General features: G+C 40.7%; 3 protein-coding genes across 5 annotated transcripts in view; 1 reads left to right on the plus strand and 2 right to left on the minus strand.

The window, feature by feature from the left end:
* The window catches only part of LOC144067535 (E3 ubiquitin-protein ligase RNF128-like), a 170,708-nt gene extending 169,753 nt beyond the window's left edge, over nucleotides 1–955 (minus strand). For 2 of the 3 annotated variants that reach the window (XR_013297971.1, XR_013297970.1), the window contains exon 1: nucleotides 638–955. The gene's annotated coding sequence lies outside the window, so the exon portion shown is untranslated. The remainder of the gene's footprint in view (nucleotides 1–637) is intronic. The other variant, XM_077591372.1, reaches the window with a different exon arrangement.
* A 598-nt stretch (nucleotides 956–1,553) lies between these two features.
* slc24a5 (solute carrier family 24 member 5) lies at nucleotides 1,554–6,162 on the plus strand. Its single transcript, XM_077591360.1, has 9 exons — nucleotides 1,554–1,975; nucleotides 2,703–2,882; nucleotides 3,013–3,096; nucleotides 3,200–3,303; nucleotides 3,391–3,491; nucleotides 3,906–4,192; nucleotides 4,276–4,482; nucleotides 5,099–5,200; nucleotides 5,555–6,162. The coding sequence occupies exons 1-9, from the start codon at nucleotides 1,813–1,815 to the stop codon at nucleotides 5,875–5,877; spliced, it is 1,551 nt and encodes a 516-aa protein (XP_077447486.1). The 5' UTR covers nucleotides 1,554–1,812; the 3' UTR covers nucleotides 5,878–6,162.
* Nucleotides 6,163–6,592: 430 nt separating this feature from the next.
* On the minus strand, nucleotides 6,593–13,913 carry myef2 (myelin expression factor 2). Its single transcript, XM_077589407.1, has 17 exons — nucleotides 13,694–13,913; nucleotides 12,402–12,604; nucleotides 11,663–11,715; nucleotides 10,962–10,969; nucleotides 10,773–10,866; nucleotides 10,476–10,664; nucleotides 9,612–9,765; nucleotides 9,480–9,529; nucleotides 9,343–9,403; nucleotides 9,065–9,166; nucleotides 8,740–8,784; nucleotides 8,570–8,659; nucleotides 8,380–8,475; nucleotides 8,197–8,247; nucleotides 7,414–7,583; nucleotides 7,143–7,194; nucleotides 6,593–6,994 (listed from the first exon to the last, which is right to left on the minus strand). Exons 1-17 carry the CDS (start codon nucleotides 13,798–13,800, stop codon nucleotides 6,831–6,833), a joined length of 1,689 nt encoding a protein of 562 aa, XP_077445533.1. The 5' UTR covers nucleotides 13,801–13,913; the 3' UTR covers nucleotides 6,593–6,830.
* Nucleotides 13,914–18,795: the final 4,882 nt, after the last annotated feature.

Here is an 18,795-nt window from a genome sequence, read left to right on the forward strand (position 1 = left end):
CTAAGAGAGTACAAACAATATTTTCCTAAAACAAAATTTAAGTCTTTAATGATCCCAACATGCAGGGTTAATCAATATAGGAAAAGCACAACAGAAAAACAAAAGAGGAAGGCCAGAACTAGTACTAGGGTCAACCACAATGATAAAACTGAACACAAGTTCACAACTTGCTGTAGTAAAACACTAAAATATTGATCAACATCCAGAACACAGCTGATGAAAGAGCATAAAACAGCAGACAGCAAAGCTCAATAAAACAATAACATTGTGTACATGAGTGCAGATTCCAGAAGTGGAGGACTAATTGCCATCATAAGGAACAGCCTAGGGTTGTGTTGATCACGTGACAGTGACATACAATAAAACATTTTGACAATCACAAGACACATGGGAATAAAAGATCAATTCAAATATTAGATCTTGTATTATTTTGTCATCAACAAGCAGGGATCAATTTAGGAGGCGCTCAAGTATTTTCAATGGTATTTGGGAGTCACTTTTGTTGCATCTATAGGGAAATTTAATGTCTTGAGACAGGACACTGATTTTTACAACATGTGCGTGTTTCTGGAATTTGTGGACGCGAAATGTCCTCCAATTCAGGAATACTCAACAAAAGGAAAGTTATTCAACTTACCATGCGCTGGATCTTGATTGTTTTAGTGCGCTTGTTTGGAGTGGAAATCCGCCACTTAGATGCGCCGTCGTGGGTATAAACACGCCTTCGAGGAATTGGGGAGTTAACAATAACCGATCAAGTGAATCAATTGTGGGGGTAACATGCCCAAAGATGTCTGGAACAACGCGTGTCTTTTGAATGCCGAGCCACCTGAGGGAGCTCATGTCACGTTCAATAAGCAAAAAATTAAAAGTGCTCTTTTTCACCTAGGGATGGTCAAAATATTTTTCCACAAAGGGTCGCAGTGGGATCGGGCTTTCGTTCCAACCTCTAGAGAGGAAACTTTTCCACAAATCTGGTATCCTAGAAGTGTAATCAGTGTATTGCAGTCAGGTGCTTTGAGTTTCAGCAGGAACCTCATTGGTCAAATTGTTTGTGATGGGTCAGATGGAAAAAAAACCTGCACCCACACCCCCTTGAGGACCGGTTCGCCCAGCCCTGTTTGAACCCCTGCTAAATTGAGTTATCCCATCCACCTTGAGAATATGTACTTATTTCTGTTAGAAATTCATATTTTTCAATTTGCACACTTAATAAATTGGTTGAAAATAGTGGTTTAGAGGTTCACTCGCCTGATGCATGTTCTCCCTCGGCCCGCATGGGTTTTCTCCGGGTCCTCCGGTTTCCTCACACATTCCAAAGACATGCATGGTAGGCTGATTGGACACTCTAAATTGCCCCTAGGTATGACTGTGAGCATGAATGCTTGTTCGTCTCCTTGTGCCCTGCGATTGGCTGGCCACCGATTCAGGGTGTGCCCCCCCCTAACCCTGGCCCGAAGTCAGCTGGGATAGGCTCCAGCACAACCCGCAACCCTAGTGATGATAAAGTGGTTCAGAAAATGAGATAGACACATCATTGCGTAATTTGGTTTTAAAATGTTTTGTTAACACCTCATCTGATCCTCCCCCGCCTCCCCATCGGCTGGAGTCTGCTCAACTGGAATGACTCAACTCGTGATCCCCAACATTCTTCGTCAGCCAGCAGACCTTAAAAGATGCTTTCCCCCCCTCCAATGCCCTTTTTCTTTTTTTCGCTCACTCCCTTCTCAGCTTGTACTGTAGTATTATTGTGCTTATGCAGCCCACTTATAAGCCTATATGACTTCTTGGAATAATCTTTTTTAAACTCAAATGGCCACAAATAAAGTTGCAGCTCTTCGGAGCAAGAAGAGAAAAGATTTTATACCCTACTTTTTGGGCTTTGTCCTATTCCTGTACTGCACCGTTCATCTTATATCCTTCACAGCCAATACATCTGAATTGCGCCAGACCATCAGGGTCCGCCGTGCATTGGGTAAGTAAAACACCTTTATACATTGGAATAACTGTACCAAGATGGCAAAGTACAGATAGTTGAACAACTAAGTAAACTACGGAAAGCTAAAAAAAATATACAAATGAACTCTGGTATCTAAAATATTTGTACATAGTTATTTGGTGCTGTATTCATATTAGTGACATTTTCTTCGATTGCTATGTCTACGAGGGATTAAGCTATTAAACGCTTCATTATAAATGTTTAGGGTCATTTCGCGCCTCAAGGGAGAGTAATCGATTGCGGTTGCAGCAACTGTGACTGTGTTTGCTTCACTGATGCCCTTGTCTCATTGGTGTGGAAGGGTGTGGAATTGGAATTTAAGAGTTCAAATATACTGAATTTGTTTAGTATTTGTCGGCAAGTTTTACATTTTGGCGCCTTAGCCACCAGGGTTTTTTATAAATTCCAAACCATAAAGATATTAATTGGCTGGCATAGGCTCCAAGCACCCCCACGACCCTGGTGAAGATCAGCGGTACGGAAAATGAATTAATGAAATCGATAGTGGGATTTACTGCATAGAAACAAAACATGTTGCTGCTCTCAGAATCTCTTTCCAATTATATTAACATCAGGATAGGTTAAAAAAAAGTACAGGTTTTCCCTAGTAGTACTATTTGTAAGAACAGCGATAGTCATGGATAGTATTTTAATTTTTGAGGACAGTAAATAGTCTGAATATGAATTGGTCCAACTGTTGTAGAGAATGAGACCGAGTGCATCGCACCTCAATCGTCTGAATTCCCTGACGGCTTCTTCAGCGTGCAGGAGAGGAAGGACGGCGGCCTGGTCATCTACTTCATGATCATTTTCTACATGCTCTTGGCCGTCGCTATAATTTGTGATGACTATTTTCTCCCATCCCTAGAAGTCATCAGCGAGCGTAAGTTGGTGCTCAATACTTATTTCTTCGACTGAATTTGTCTCGAATTTCTTGATTTATGTCATAAACAAACAGTGTTCAAACACTCAATTTCAGAAATGATCAGATGTTTATTCTATTGTGACCTCAGGTCTGGGACTGTCTCAAGATGTGGCTGGTGCTACCTTCATGGCCGCTGGGAGTTCAGCACCAGAGCTGGTGACAGCCTTCCTGGGTTAATAGACACTTTGAGTCCATTTTTTTCTTCTACCCTATCCACAACTACATCACCTCCCCTAACATGCTTTTCTTTCTGAAAATCTTTTTGGGTTTCTCAGGAGTTTTTGTGACTAAAGGGGACATTGGTGTGAGCACAATAGTGGGCTCAGCTGTCTACAACCTCTTGGGCATCTGTGCTGCATGTGGACTTTTGGCCTCGATGGTACACATTTCCCAACACACCCACATAATGACCCACTAATCGACAACTGTAAATGTGTATACACAATGTTATTGTTTCCTCTACCAGGCAGGACGTCTCACCTGCTGGCCATTGTTTAGGGACTGCTTGGCATACGGCATTAGTGTCGCCGCCGTTATTGCCATCATTTCCGATAACAAGGTGTACTGGTGAGTAAGCATGACCAAAGAAGTAAATAATTGTAGCTGCTTGTAAAATACACACCTGTTGATGACAGAGCAACTCGTGACAGCAAGAACATATGCAGAACTGAAAATGCAGTTAACTTTTATGACGGTCATTATACAGAAAGATTTTGAATGGAAGCGTTTTATTTTGTCGATCGATGTACGAGTTAATAGTTACAGTTAGCGGTGATAAGATTTCAACGAAACAATGAAGAGGGTCTTGACCTCTGCCAGGCGTTAAATATTTCATACCTGTGATGAAATGTAGGTCAATGTATTAAGATTTTAAAGATGAGATCAGCTATCTTGCTGTTTATGAAAGAAAAGGTGGCGGTGAACTGCAAACTTTCGGAACCTAACTGTTGAAATTGATCAAGCTTTCATCCTATTTTGCAGGTACGACGCTGCTTGCCTCCTACTGGTTTATGGCGTCTACATCATTGTCCTGTGCTTTGACCTTCGCATCAGTGAGTTTGTTCTGAGAAAGATAAGTCCTTGCTGCAACTGTTTGGGAAAAAGTACGGGAGAAAAAGGCGAGACACGACCTCTGATGGGCCTTTGGAACGACGACACTAGCCTGCGAATCCATAGCCGCTCCAGGACAGACAGCGGGATCTTCCAGGATGGCTCGGAATATTCCCATCTTTCGCTCAGTTTGCATGGCCTCAATGAAATTCCTGATGGTAAGAAGTGTTAACCACAACTGAGAGCAGAGAATGAAGACATTTACAAGTAAATCCAACTCAAAAATCCAATTTTTTCACAGAACATAAAGGTGTTTTTGCTGTGCCTGAGAAAGACTGGAAAAGGATTCTGTGGGTTTTATCTCTCCCAGTCATCGTCCTGCTATTCTTGACCATCCCTGACTGTAGGAAGCGCTTCTGGAAGCAGTGGTACATCATTACCTTCTTCATGTCTGCGGTCTGGATCTCGGGTTTCACGTACATTCTAGTGTGGATGGTCACAGTTGTCGGTAAGCGATTTTATCTTCTCTCACGGGCCTGTCGTTTGAATGAACACTTTGTAGTAGAAATTTCAAATCACAATCAACGTCAGAGCAGAATCACATGTTGATCTGCTGCTTAATTCCGGAGATGCCGTGGTCTTGGTTTGATGGGACGTGAGCTACGGAGAGTGTGTGGCCCCAATGAAACATGTGCTGACTGTGCCAATGCAGGATTACAGTTCCTTCGCCTCAAGGAACAGTCATGTGAACACGGGGTGTACACATTGCACTCCCCTATGGGCACGGCTCCCAGAAAAAGGCTTTAGCTATAACTGAGAATGGCTGGGGTTGGGTCAAACTTCATCATGTGATGGCGCTGAAGTATAATGAGATTATTATTCCGTTGTGTTCAAATTGGTTCTCATGGGAGGAGCGTTGTAAAAGAGTAGACATGAGATCAAGATGTATAAATCTCACCTGTTGTATGTATTTGATGTATTCTGTTTTAACATTAAGTGAGAGTGCGAATAAGGAAATCAGTCTTTCATTATCTATGGAATTGTGGTCAGATTCACCAGAGATCTGACAAGAAATTTAGTCTATCTGAGATGTGATCTTTATTTCTCATTTTGTGTTTAATAAGGTGAGACACTCAACATCCCTGATACAGTGATGGGGCTCACTCTGCTTGCAGCTGGAACCAGTATACCGGATACTGTAGCCAGCGTGATGGTGGCCAGAGAAGGTAAAAAAAAAAATAGAAATAATATAAGGTTAAAAAAAAGTTTCAGGACTGGTGCCACAATTGGTGGGATAGGACAAATTACCTAAATATCCTTCCATGTTGCACTAAATGATGAACAGTGAGATAGAACATGTATGGCTACCCAACAATAGAAATAACATCATTTTCCCCCCAGGCTTCCTTATGAAAACAAATGTTTTTACACTCAGTATTTTTTTAAGTGGAAAAATAGATCTAGATAGTTCTGGAGACTGTTCTTGTCACTTTTTGCAACAACAGTTTTGAAAAATTTCTCATTTTCACTCTGCTTTACGTTAATTACTAAATCCAACTATTTGGCCTATCTTTTGCCAGGGAAAGCCGACATGGCCATGTCCAACATTGTGGGTTCGAACGTATTCGACATGCTGTGTCTGGGTTTGCCATGGTTCATCAAGACAGCATTTGTGGACACCAACAACCCAGTGGAGGTCAACAGCAGCGGGCTGGTGTTCATTTCTGCAACACTTCTCCTTTCCATCGTCTTCCTCTTTGTTGCCGTGCACCTGAATGGGTGGAAATTGGACTGGAAATTGGGGGTGGTTTCCCTCATTTGCTACATCCTATTTGCAACTCTGTCTATCCTATATGAGCTGGGGATTATTGGCAATAATCCTTTAAAAATGTGCGCCGACTGAAGAATTTACCCTTCGCAGAACCAAAGCCATGTTTACCAAGACTCTTGAGAAAATATTCCAACTATGTTCCCTCTCATGGTCATGGAGTTGGTCTGTAACCCGTCATCTCAGGAAGATTACCAAAGATCACGTTGCTGGTGTGAACCTGCCAGGTTATCAGTGTGAAACCTACTCTGGTGCATTGAGCTATGATGGCTTTTTGAAAACCTCTGAAATGGGAAATATGTAGTAACCGGAGTGAGCTCTCCCCCTGGAGAGAAGAAATTAAAACTAGTGTTGACTGGCTGTTTTCTTGTTTGTAAGGGCACCAAAAATTGAACACTGATAACGTTTTATGAGTTAGCTCTTATTGCCTGTGATGAGGAAAGAACCATAAATAGTCAAGAAAACTTCCCACAACCTGTCACCTTTCTCAAAACAATAGAGTTCGAAGGTTCACGAGGACTTCTCTGATCTCTGAGGCAATTTGGGTCATTTAGTGGACACTTCGCTCAAACAAGTCTGGGAATAAAAAAATTGTCCAACTTTTAATGTTCCATTTGAAATGTCACCACATCAAAGAGGCCACTACAGGGCAGTGTTAGACAATAAAACGCAATGGAACAACACTTATGGTTCAGAATATAAATATAAATTTTATATTTATATTCTGAACCATATATATATATATATATATATATATATATATATATAGCATTAAACAGACTAATTGGCATCGGGTTTAAAAATCATAATGTTTATTTTTTTCAAACAACTTGCCAGAGAATAATAAAAAAAACAGATTACAAAAAGGATAATAGAATCTATTCCGAATACATTAACAAAAAAAACAAGTGAAAACATTCATGGACGCAAAATTAAGCAAAGAAATGTGTTTTTAAAACAAAACAAGAGCGTATTGGCAGAAAGGGTTTGAAATGTGGAAATGAGTTCACGGGTTCTTCTTCAAACTTCTAAACATAACGATCAATACGGACATCCACCTCTCGGCCATTGATCTTTGTTCCATTCATCATCCGGCAGGCTTTCTCGGCACTCTCTTCAGAGTCGAATCTCACTGTTCCGCAGCCCTTTGACTTGCCGTTCTCCATCATGATCTCTGCAAACATCACCTTGCCTGTGGCCAACAGGAAGAAGTCATTGTTTTATCTTTCTCGTGTTTGCTAGACTATAAATGTGCCACTAAAATAATCTATAGTATGTCATGTGATTTATACATATTTTAACTAAGACAGGAGCCAAGTCGGTGAAAAAAAAAAGCATACCACAGTGACTGAAATTGTCTTTCAGCGTTTGCCACGTAAGATCATAGGAGAGCTGCAGAGGAGAAATAAACAGTACTTAGTTAGATAGTGTGCCACAAATATATTTTAACATAAGATTTTGCGTTTGCTTGTTATGGTAAAGCATGTTGTTGCAAGTGTCAACATTTCTTGAGCACAATTTTGATTCTGTCAGACTTTAGTGGGATAGATTAATTTCAAAAGCAGTTTCCACTACACCAAAAGTTCTCTCTGCAACCATGCTTAAACTCACATTTCGTACAAAGATCTGACGACCAGCTTTGGACCCGTAGCCTCTGTCTGACATGCCCATGGAACTCTGGCCGCCACCTCTAAAGCTGCGATTAAAGTCCATTCCTGACATTCCCATGCGGTCAAAGCCCGAGCCCATGCAATCCATGGCCATGTTGCCCATTCCACCACCTTGGGAAAGAAAAAAAAAACACAAAGAGTAGATGAGAAAAGGCAATAACACCTCAGTGTGCTAATGAAGACTCCAACACTGTTTCAAGGCCTCCTAGGATAAATCAATATAATCAATTACTGAAAATGCATTTTAGGATAAAAACAAACAAAAACCTAAATATGACTCCGATTTCACTCATGCTTTGTGTTGAAGTAAATACACACAAATCATATTGTTCAGTAAATCTGTCCAGTAAAACCATTTCAACAGGAAGTTGATACTTTTATGACTGACAATAACTACATCTTCGAGTCAATAAAACATTGCGTCCACTACTTCGAAAACAAATAAAAGTAACTGCACAATATATAGAGGGCCCTTCTACTAAAGAATGCTTCGTTTGACATGTGAAATATTCACGTTATGAAAAGCTTTGATCGGAAACCTTTTGTTCCAAGAGACGAACAAGCAACCCAACTTCCAAAACGTATATATTTTTTTTTAAAATTGTCATGACAGAGTTGACAGATCTCAATGTAATTATACATAGTTTTATGTAATAAATAGTTTGAGGAGCCTTTAAAACCCCCAGTGGTCCTGGATGAGATATGATAATCTGTGAAAATGTACCTAAGCCAGTCCCCATGCCACCAAGGCCCATGCCACCGCCAAAACTTCGACCTGATGGAGAGAATGCAATTTGGGGAATGATATGTGTTATGAACCAAAGCATATTGCACCCTATAACACCAGAGACAGTCCATGAATCGCAGTGGCCATCTTGCAAAATCCCAGAAGAAAAATTGAGCTCACCCAGTCCTCCAAATGAATCGCCAAATCCCCGATTCATTAGCATGTCGCCGCTTCCAAAATCCCGATCCATTCCACCTATTCTTGATCGGTACATATCTTAAAAGACACATAAGCCAACCTTAATACAAAGTTATGACAGAACAAACTAGACGGGTCCTTGTTTCAAAACGGCGCTAGTGCAAAAACCCACCGTTCATTCTGCTCATCAGTTCTCTTGCTCCCAAATTCATAATGCTGGCCATGTTATCCATGTTTCCAAATCCACTGCTTACACCCATCCCTGCCAGAAATAGCATTAGATAATGTACAATTTGTGATCGCAGTAAACAACGACAGTGCAAGAAAATACTAAACTTTTACCTCCACTAAGTCTGTTCATTCCACAATAGCCAGAAATATCCAGACCTAAAGACAAGAGAAAGTTACATTCTGCTAAATGATATAGGAAAACTACTATATCATATGGATTTCATGTTAACAGGGTGGGATGAAAGTGAATAAAAAAAAGATGTCCTCACAGCAGACAACAAAGTTGAGAAAACACTCAATGCCATTGTATAAAAACTAAGACTAAAACAATATAACTTTTTTTTCGTGATCGCCCACTCCCAGTTTAAGAGGTTTTTAAGTGTTTGAAATTGTACAGACAGTTACGGATTTGTTTCCTACAATAATTACAAAATACCTGCTGTACCTGTGGAGCCCATCCCTCCTCCACTGTTGAGATTGTTACTATTAATAGGCTGCCCTCCTGGTCCTAGTCCCATTCCAATACCAGACAGGCCTCCTGTGGACATAAAAAAAACCCACAATATTACAAAACTTTAATACTCTTTCTTACCACTATGTAACACTCAAAGTTTACGACCAATAGGAATATAATTAACAAAGAGATTTAAGTATTACACATTTTATGAGCAATTTATCCCTGGGACGACAAGAACATAACGGCAGTAGACTCACGTGGTAATTGAGGTGCTTTCTCCATTTGGCAATGATTATCAGGGAGAATGGATTTATCATCCTGTACAGACATAAGCAATGTATTAGGAGCTCACCAATAATTGCTCAAGTCCCGTAACTTTATCAACGTGTCATACCATTTTAACATACATCGGTCTGTCAAAGAGCATCTGTCCATTAAACATGGCTGAGTTCCAAGTCAAGGAGAATTTCAAAAATGTTGTTAACAAGTACATTAATTTTGAGCTGCATAAATTGGTCAAGGATACATATAGCCTGCAAAGCCTCAAGTGGCTGCTCAAAAATCACAGTTCCCATCCCACGGCTCTTTCCGTCCTTGTCCGCCTTTATATCAGCCCGTTTAACTACTCCAGCCATGCTGAACACTTCCTTCAGCTTCTTCCAGCTCACCGTGAAATCGAGCTGCATGAAACACAAAGACATGAATTGGGAGCCATGGACCAATACCACTGAGGTCAACAGTCGCTGAGAATCGTTACCGGACATTTGGTCGCCGGACTTTTGGTCGCGGACGTTTGGTCGCCCGGACCCAAACAACGGGCGACCAAACGTCCGGCGACCAAAAGTCTGGCGACCAAAAGTCCGGCAACCAAAAGTCAGGCGACAAAACAAGGTAAAACAACACGGTCTACACATCAATAAAAGCCAACAATGGCCCTGAGCAGTTTCACTGAGCGGACATGTGAGTGTATAAGAGTTTGTATGTACATGAGTTGTCCCCTTAGGAAGGGACGTCAGTCAGGGTCTTAACAAGTTCTCCAACAAAACACAATAAAAGTACAGGAAATTTGGAGATTTTCTTTAGCCTAATAATTAATAGGGCATTAAGTATGAGTAAATAATAATTCGCAGTTTGTATTTAGGGAATTTGAGCAACAATTTTAAATGATAATTATCAATAACCTTCCAGGCGACCAAACATCCGGCGACCAAACGCCCGAGTACCGCTGAGAATACATCGATATGGTGGTATACTGCAGGACTTTGGTGGGTTATGGATATCCTTCTGCCATAATCAATTTCTCGTTTTGGATAGTACATCTATTGTCGTCAATGACAGCCAATGAACTAATATATTTACTATATAACTAATACATTAGAGTTGTGCTCACGTTGATCACAAACACAGTGCTGCCCAGTCGCCCCGTTTGTAACGCTTGCTTCATTTCAGATGGAATATTGGGATTGTTGGCGATGGAGGGAGGGATAATTATTCCACCGGGTCCCATGTCCCGCAATCGACCGTCTTGCTGGCTTTCTATGCGTTGCAACACACGTCGAGCATGCTCCCCCTCGCAGTCCTTGAATGAGAAGCAAATATAGTTAGGTTTATGTGGACAGAAAAAGTGCAGTTCTTCCAAATTATTATATGTAGTAGTCTTTCTTGACAAAAAGTGTACAGTCTGTACCTCCCTAATGTTAAGAGGCCTTCCATTCAGGTCATATTGATTCATAGTTTCTACTGCCTTGGTCACAAATTCTTCATCAGTGAAGTCCACCACACTGTTTATTGGAAACAGAAAGACCATTGTAATTCTAGGAAAGACAAAAGGACTTCATAAAAAAAAAAAATCAAGTAAAATGGAGATTTTTCTTACCCACAACCCTAACCAAGGTATATCGGAGAAGGGCAGGTTGTTTTGGACAAAAAAAGCACAAAAGAAAAACAGTTAATATATTTTTTTTTTAAAGGCCAAGGCACCTTAAATTGTCCATTCATCCATTTTCATCTTTGAATTTGAAGTAAATATTATCTACATCTATTGCAGACAAAAGTCATTTACTGATTTTATTCCAAGCAGATATATTTTTTTAAATGTATTGGATTCTTTATGGCGAGATACATCTTTACATCAAATATTGACACAGTGAAAAGTACCAACAAAAAAATAAATATATCATAATATCACAAGATTTGTTTTATTCCATTAATGAGGCATTTGGTGGCGTAAGTATCAATCAGTAAACAAAACAAACAATCCAAGTGTCCCTTTAAAAATGGCCAAAACAAACTAAATTTTACACCATTTGAAGAGACAACAACAACAAAAGCAAAAAAATTAAAAGAATAATGCCCACTTGGAGGAGTTCATAAAGCTACTTTCCAAAAATGCAACAGGACATCTCCCTTTCAAGTAAATGTCAATCATTAAAACAACTATCAGGGCTCTAGAAGCAGCCTAGAGTATCTCCAGTTCTAGTAAGACCCAAAGGACCAGAACCTTCAAGAGCACTTGATTAAGGAGAGCCTGCTGAGGGCATTTAAAACCTTGTGCAGCAAGTTGGCTACATCACTTACCCTTGACTTTCCTTCCGCATCCTTAAAGAGCTCCACGTATGTAACCTCACCGACTACATGAGACATACACAGGAAAAAAATACCAAAAAAGAACACAAAGGAATGTAAATCACCAATTCATCAATATACTGTCACCCTTGGCAAACCCGCTACAGCTGGAGATGTCCCAGTTAATGATAAAACAGGCCAACATCCACTCAGGTAACACCAAGCCCTTGTGGGCAGTTGCATGACACCCAAAGGCCGGGGCCACCCACACAAATGGCTACATTCGACCTGGGAAATTCAAAAGGCTTCAATATTGATCAGATTCTATTCAGAGCAATGTAAATTCAAGCCGTCTTTCAGGCCTTCCAAAAAAAGTCATTCAGGAAAAGTGAAAGTCGTAGTCAAGGTTCACTCTGCAACAGATGCAACAATGTCATACAGTCATATTCAACTACACGTTCGACATTATAGCTACATTCAAAACAAGTGATAACATGTCATATCCACCTTTTCATCACACCACTCTATATTAACACGATCCAAAAAAAAAATGTTAAAAGGCCATAGCACTGAAAGGTAACTTTCCTACTATTTGAATGCTGTAAATCAAGGAAAAGTTGTAACTATGTGGCAACAACTTGAAACATAATGATCCACCTATTAACATAAAGTGTAGAACTAGAGTACAGTAGTTTAATGCTGAGGAGTAAAGAGAGGTTATAGGCCCAAATCCCATCAAGGATAAACGTACCTTTATCACGCATGAGATCTTTAATTGCCTGCCATTTCATGTCATACGGGATGTTGCTGATGTACACCCGGTTCCTTTTAAAACTTTTCTTTTCGCCACCTTGTTTCTCTTTGTAAGGATGATAGCGGCCTCCTTTTCTACCTCCGGAGGACTTCTCTTTATCTTCGTATTTCTCTTTTGGGCATGTTGACTCCTCAGCGTCCCTATAATGATAATGATTATAGGAGGGAGATTTCCCATATTTAGGCGTCCCAGAATACATTGAAAGGCCGTGAACAAAAGGGAATATTTAGGTCGCACAGAATGACGGGGAAAGTACTTCTAGAATATGTACTCGATCCAGGAATCGATGTTACATAAAAAAACACAAAACAAATTAGGGAAAAAAGGGGGCGGGGTTGACAGTAGATACATTTAAGTGAAGCGGTTAAAGTGATCTTGTTGCTGTTATATTTGTTTAGATTTTCTGAGTGCAGAAGCCTTTGATGGTTTGAACAAAAATAAACACTAGCTTAGATGCTCATCCTGCGAATATAGTAATGCATGCAAGACAACACAAAATACAGGCACACGAAGAACACAAACACAATTTGCCTTAATATCATATTATTTGATTTAACATTATAATCAGAAGAAAATTGATGAATTTTCTGATAGTATAAAAACAGCAGTCAGAACCACAAGTATTCGTATATTTTTAGATCTTTACATTTGAGCAAAAACATGTACGTATACACTTCTGTGCTGTCTATTTACTTGAACATGAGTGGCAGGCCGGTTACTGTCAATTTAAAACAGAGTGAGTGGGGACGATAAAAATGTTGTATAACCATTCCCCAAAACATCTATTTGTGTATTATAGCATGGTATATTGATATTGTAATATAAAATGGCCCATATCGTGAACGAGTGAATTGAGTGATAGGATTTCTGAGGGATGCTTAAAAAAATCCATCTGATTGTACTTTGACCAATGTGATTCTTTAAAATTAATAAATAAAGACCACTGGCGTGTGCTAGATTTGAACATTCCCCGTTACCAGATGACCTAATCACATGGCTATAGCCAGTAAACAATGGATCCCACAAAGAAAATGTAGCGCAATAAATCATTTAAAAAAGGCATTCCTTAATCTTTCGAAACGCCTGATTGAATGCTATAAACATCCCCTACGTTACAGTTACACCACATCTCTATGAAGAATGCCCCATTGCGACTCCATTTTAGCTTTAGCGTGAAGGGGTTCATACATTCGGCCGAGAAGAAATTACTACACGGATCTTTCACTTACGTTTTGACGCCATTAGGTGTCTCGGGGTCGCTATGGTCCGATGTGACTGATGTATTGAGCTCCTCCGCCTTAGAATCTTCACCAAGGCCAGGGATGATGTCTTCCATGATCCGGTTGCTGTTCCTTGCACGACGCAAGCTGCCTTGACGCACTTTCAAATGTGTTCAGCCAAACCTGCTCGAGTCTCGCGAGACTTAGTTTAGGACTTTCGCGAGACGTGAGCTGGACTACCAGGCGTTGTGGAGTTATAGGATGAACAAATAAGATGGGTAGGTCCGCTGCTATGGAAAGGTTAAAGGTTGATGGAAGCAAATAAATGAAACAATAAGGAACATGAATTGTGCAGCCACAGGCTATTAGAAACACGTACAGATTTTTTTCACACACATCAAATGCTTACAAGTGCCAGAGTCTTTGAAACACCTAATGAAAGAATTAAGAAATTCATTTAATTCATTTTCTGAACCGCTTTATCGTCACAAGGGTCGCGGGGGTGCTGTAGCTAATCCCAGCTGACTTCGGGCCAGAGGCGGGGAACACCCTGGATTGGTGGCCAGCCAATCGCAGGACACAAGGAGACAAACAACCATTCACGCTCACACTTAAACCTAGGGCCAATTTAGAGTGTCCAACCAGCCTACCCTGCATGTCTTTGGAATATGGGAGGAAACCTGAGTACCTGAAGTACCCTGAGAAAACCCACGCAGGCCCAGAGAGAACATGCAAACTCCACACAGGTGGACCAACCTGGATTTGAACCCGGCTCCCCCACTTTCATTAGGGGTGATGAAAATCTACACCTCTTACAACTGTCTGCATACAAAAGCATACAACCTCAAGATTAACTCATTCACCACCAGCAAAGATCACAGAGTATGCATTGTGATATTTAGAAAAAAAGGAAAATGTTATGGTAACTACCCATTGACGAGAAAAGATTTACACTCCATTTTGACTGCCAGCTCTCACAGTCAAAATAGATTGGATTTCTATTGCCCTTACTAGCAGCCAAAGACTTAACAAGGACACAGCAATAATACATATTATAACTGATTTTATCTGATTTTTATTAAATGATGGCCATGCATGGTAATGTAGCTCCATTATTGAATTAATTAATAATTCCTGCTAGCAATTCTGTTGGCATTGCCGCTTCTCTCTTTGTACTTTTGAGTCCAGATAATGTCACTGTAAAAGCAGGTGTGTTATGAAATTCATTAGCATTAAAGATATAGAGGGGCGTGACCCCAAGATAGAAGTCTAATAATCTTTAACCCTGTGTCCTATAGAAACAGGATAGTCTTTATGCAACAGGTTTTAATTTCAGTCCCACACGCAAAAGTGCCTAATATATAAAGTAGAACAAAATCCACATTAAAAACTGCTGTACTGAGTAGACAGTAATGTGCCATTTGTCATGTACACTCATTAAATTGTAACACGTCGGTGAGCAATAGGACAAAGGGATGATAGTCATTAGACTTTAAACATAAAAGAGCAATTTTGGTAAAATGTTAAGGCGAATGATCCTGAATAAAAGAATATTTAACTTTTCAACAACCAGCCCAACAAAACACACTTGAATTAGATTTAATTCAATGGATATGAGGCTTTGTACATCTATAAATTAAAGATATAATGCTTAAGACGGTGAAATAAGATCAACACTATCGCGTTTTGGGAGAAAAAAAACCTCAGTCATTCTTATCTCAAGGGACCAGTATGTAATATTAACAAAGGAAACAATGATTATGACTGGCAGAGCGCATTCAATACTGCAAAAGACAATCCTCCTCGTATTTTTTGCTTTCTTCCTTCTTTGCTGCCCACTTTGAAATTAAAAATGAAGTTCAGTTCACCACTTATACAGTCTAATTTATTTCAAAAACATAATTGACCATTTCCCCAGTGGAATTCCTTATCTTCAGATCTGAGTCACTGCACCACTACGACAAAAAAGCCTCACAGCTGATATAAACTTGTACTGCATAATAGCATAGCAGATGGCCGCTTCCGTATTGCATGTTGCTGCCAGATAACCTGCAAGTTTTCTACCTTTTCATCGCTACAGTAAAAGCACTCCTCCCCACAGTAGGCTCATCTGCCTTATCGTGATCACCAGTTCACAAACAATGCTTGATGAGTGATGCTCCTGTGATAGCTTTGCAGTAGTTCCTCAGCAGGCACAGTGAGAGGCAGCATTCCGTGACTTTCCTCTCTCGTTTCGGAGTAGCCTCTTTGAGGGGAAAAACACAAACACACCCAGGCTGCAAAGATGCAAAGGGAGGAGACAGAAGCTCCCTTGTTTATACGCCGTTGCAGCCATCCTTACGCCTCTCTGGGAGGAATGTTGTGAATGAGTGAGGCGGCAGGGCAACTGGGTGAGACTAACAAGTGGTTGCCATGCAGCAGGAGCGTGTGCGTTGCTATAGGGCGGGCTATAGAGAATCAGAATGATAATGAAGCTGGAGGCAGCGAGCAAGGCAGCACGAGGATGAGCAGCAGCATCCTTAAGAACAGACACAACCCGGCTTGAGCCACCCCCTCCTTTGCCTCCTTTGTTTCTGGATTTTTGTTTTGGTGAGACACAAGCCTTCAACATGTTTATAGTGGGAGGTTTCACAAGCGGATTTGCACCTTTGCCGAGAGGGAGGACCTCTGCAGAAGATGTGCTATCAACAGGTCTGTGAATGGCACCATCATGACGGTAAGATAAGACCCCTGCAAGTATAGTCTCTCTCTCGCTGTACATACCTGTATCCTATCAATTACCCTGTCTACTTTCCGGTGTCAGCCGATTCATTCCACTTTTCAGCCCATTTTCTTGAGCCACCTGCTGCTTAAAAAGATTTGTGGAGAAACGACTGAAAGAGGCGGACTTGCAGCAATTGCCTGCATTCACTGTTACTATGTCTAATGGAATGACACTGACTGGCAGGCATATGCTCCTATGCAACAGGTCGAATGCCATTTTGTCAAAAATTGCCAAGACGAAACTCGATGCAACATTTCCATTAGTGGTTTGCATGTGTTTAATATCTGACTATAAGCACTGCGACACGCTGGTATTTTAACTCAACCATAAGCTATGTAATCATGCTTCAGGCAATGATGCCCTCTGATTGCTGGGACTTCATGTAGCCCTCCAGCATTGAATGTTTGGTTTTATCTTCATGTCTAAAACATTGTGTCAAGATGAAGAGATTGAAGTTTGTACGGAGAAGCTATTAATAGACTCTCAGCCTTCATGAGTCACGGTTAGTTCTTGGATGTATTGTAAACAATCTGAATTGGATATTTTGCTGAGTCGTCCCTTCACCCGACGTCTGCCTGCCGAGTTAGTGGATTAGTATTACTTAAGGCTACTTAATTGGATTTTATCCGAGTCCCAATCTCAAGACATCACATCGTATCTACCCAGGTAACATGCAACCAGTGACCCTGTCAAAGAAGAGATGAGGCACCTGGATGTTGATTTACAATGTGCAGCGTCCACTACAACCACTCCCTCGCTGCCATGAGCGGAAACGACATGATGGCGCACTCTCTGACTCTGGAACAGAAGACGGCATTTGCCTTCGTGGGGATGCTTCTAGTGTTTCTGGGACTGTTAATCGTGAGGTGTTTCAGGATCTTACTGGACCCCTACAGCAGCATGCCGTCTTCCAACTGGGCGGACGGCATCGAGGGACTGGAGAAAGGGACGTTTGAGTATGCCCTAACTTAACACAGGGGGACAGACATCAGGAGATGTCCTCTCAAACCTTATTTACTTTAGACTTTCATATGCATTTAATCAATCACTGATGGAACGCGCACTAAAAGATTACTGTTGCACACCTGCGCAAAGTTGGATATTTTCCACGGGAAGCAGTTCTTATTTATATTCTGGATTAACATACGATGTAGGTTAGTCTTTTAATCAAGCTTATGTAACAGAATTTTGTGCAATTTTCAAATTTGACCTAAATTCTGTATTCTTATTCCCATCAAATGTTTCCAGTTTTGGAAATTCCAACAGCTTTGCAACCTACCATGTCTGTGACAGTCCAAACAACACCAAAGCTGCACTATTTTGCCAAAAATATTTACTCACACACCTTGACTATGGGTTTAAATGATAAATCCGTAGATGTCATATGACTTGGGTTCAGTCAAAATGGGATCAGTCCCCATTCAGTGACTGCATGAGTGTTACTAGTCTGAAAGCTTGTCTGTGTTCAGGATGTTGTCCCGTGGCCAGCAGACCTTCAAAAGGATAATTGGTGTTGAATATGGGTGGAAACACCTACTACTTTTATGTGAAAAGTTGATCTTTACTCCACATGGGCTGAATTAAGGAAAATAGACTTTCTTGTATTTTGAAGATGTTTCAGATATTAATCCAAAAGGCTAAGATTTGGAAGGTGTACAGTCCCTCTATTTATATAGGGATTTTTCAAAAAGCAAAATCCAAATATTAGCCCTGTGTTCCAGAAAACAAAGAACAATGAATGCTTCACCCCAACAAAGGATTTCAGACCATTCCCTGCTCCAGTCTTTGTGGGGACTAGCAGTTGTGTAGAAATTGTATAGTTTTAACAGTCTTAACATTGAGATCCAGACTCAGTCAAAAATTCCCATAATTACTTTCCTAGAAGATTGGCCTACATCATTAAAACAAACCGTATTGATTACAAATGGAATGTCACTTAAATTCTTATGAGAGTCCATTCAAGTGATTGATTACTTTTGGCATTACAGTGCATGCTACTTTTAGTGTTTGCTCTTCAGAGAGCCTGGAGAGATTTCCACTGCGTCTACATATCGTTATGGGAGCGAGCGCCAGGCAAATGCTGTGTCATATTCTCCTTCAGCTCATCAAATGGCACAGAAATCGCTGAAGCTCCCTTTAACCCTCGCCCAAAAACGGTCAAGGCGAGAGTTGGACACACACGAGAGGTTTGCGGTGCACAGCTGTAAATATTCTGATGTAGACTCAGGGCAAGTTTCCTAACGTGTTTTCCGAATGGATTAGAAATAGGTGAGGCAGAGTCATCCTGCCCCAGAGTGTGTGTGATTGGACACAGGGTATTGATGTGAAATGATCCTGTGATCTAATC

Source organism: Stigmatopora argus, chromosome 2 (genome assembly GCF_051989625.1).
Source record: "Stigmatopora argus isolate UIUO_Sarg chromosome 2, RoL_Sarg_1.0, whole genome shotgun sequence".
NCBI classification, from domain to species: Eukaryota; Metazoa; Chordata; class Actinopteri; order Syngnathiformes; family Syngnathidae; genus Stigmatopora; species Stigmatopora argus.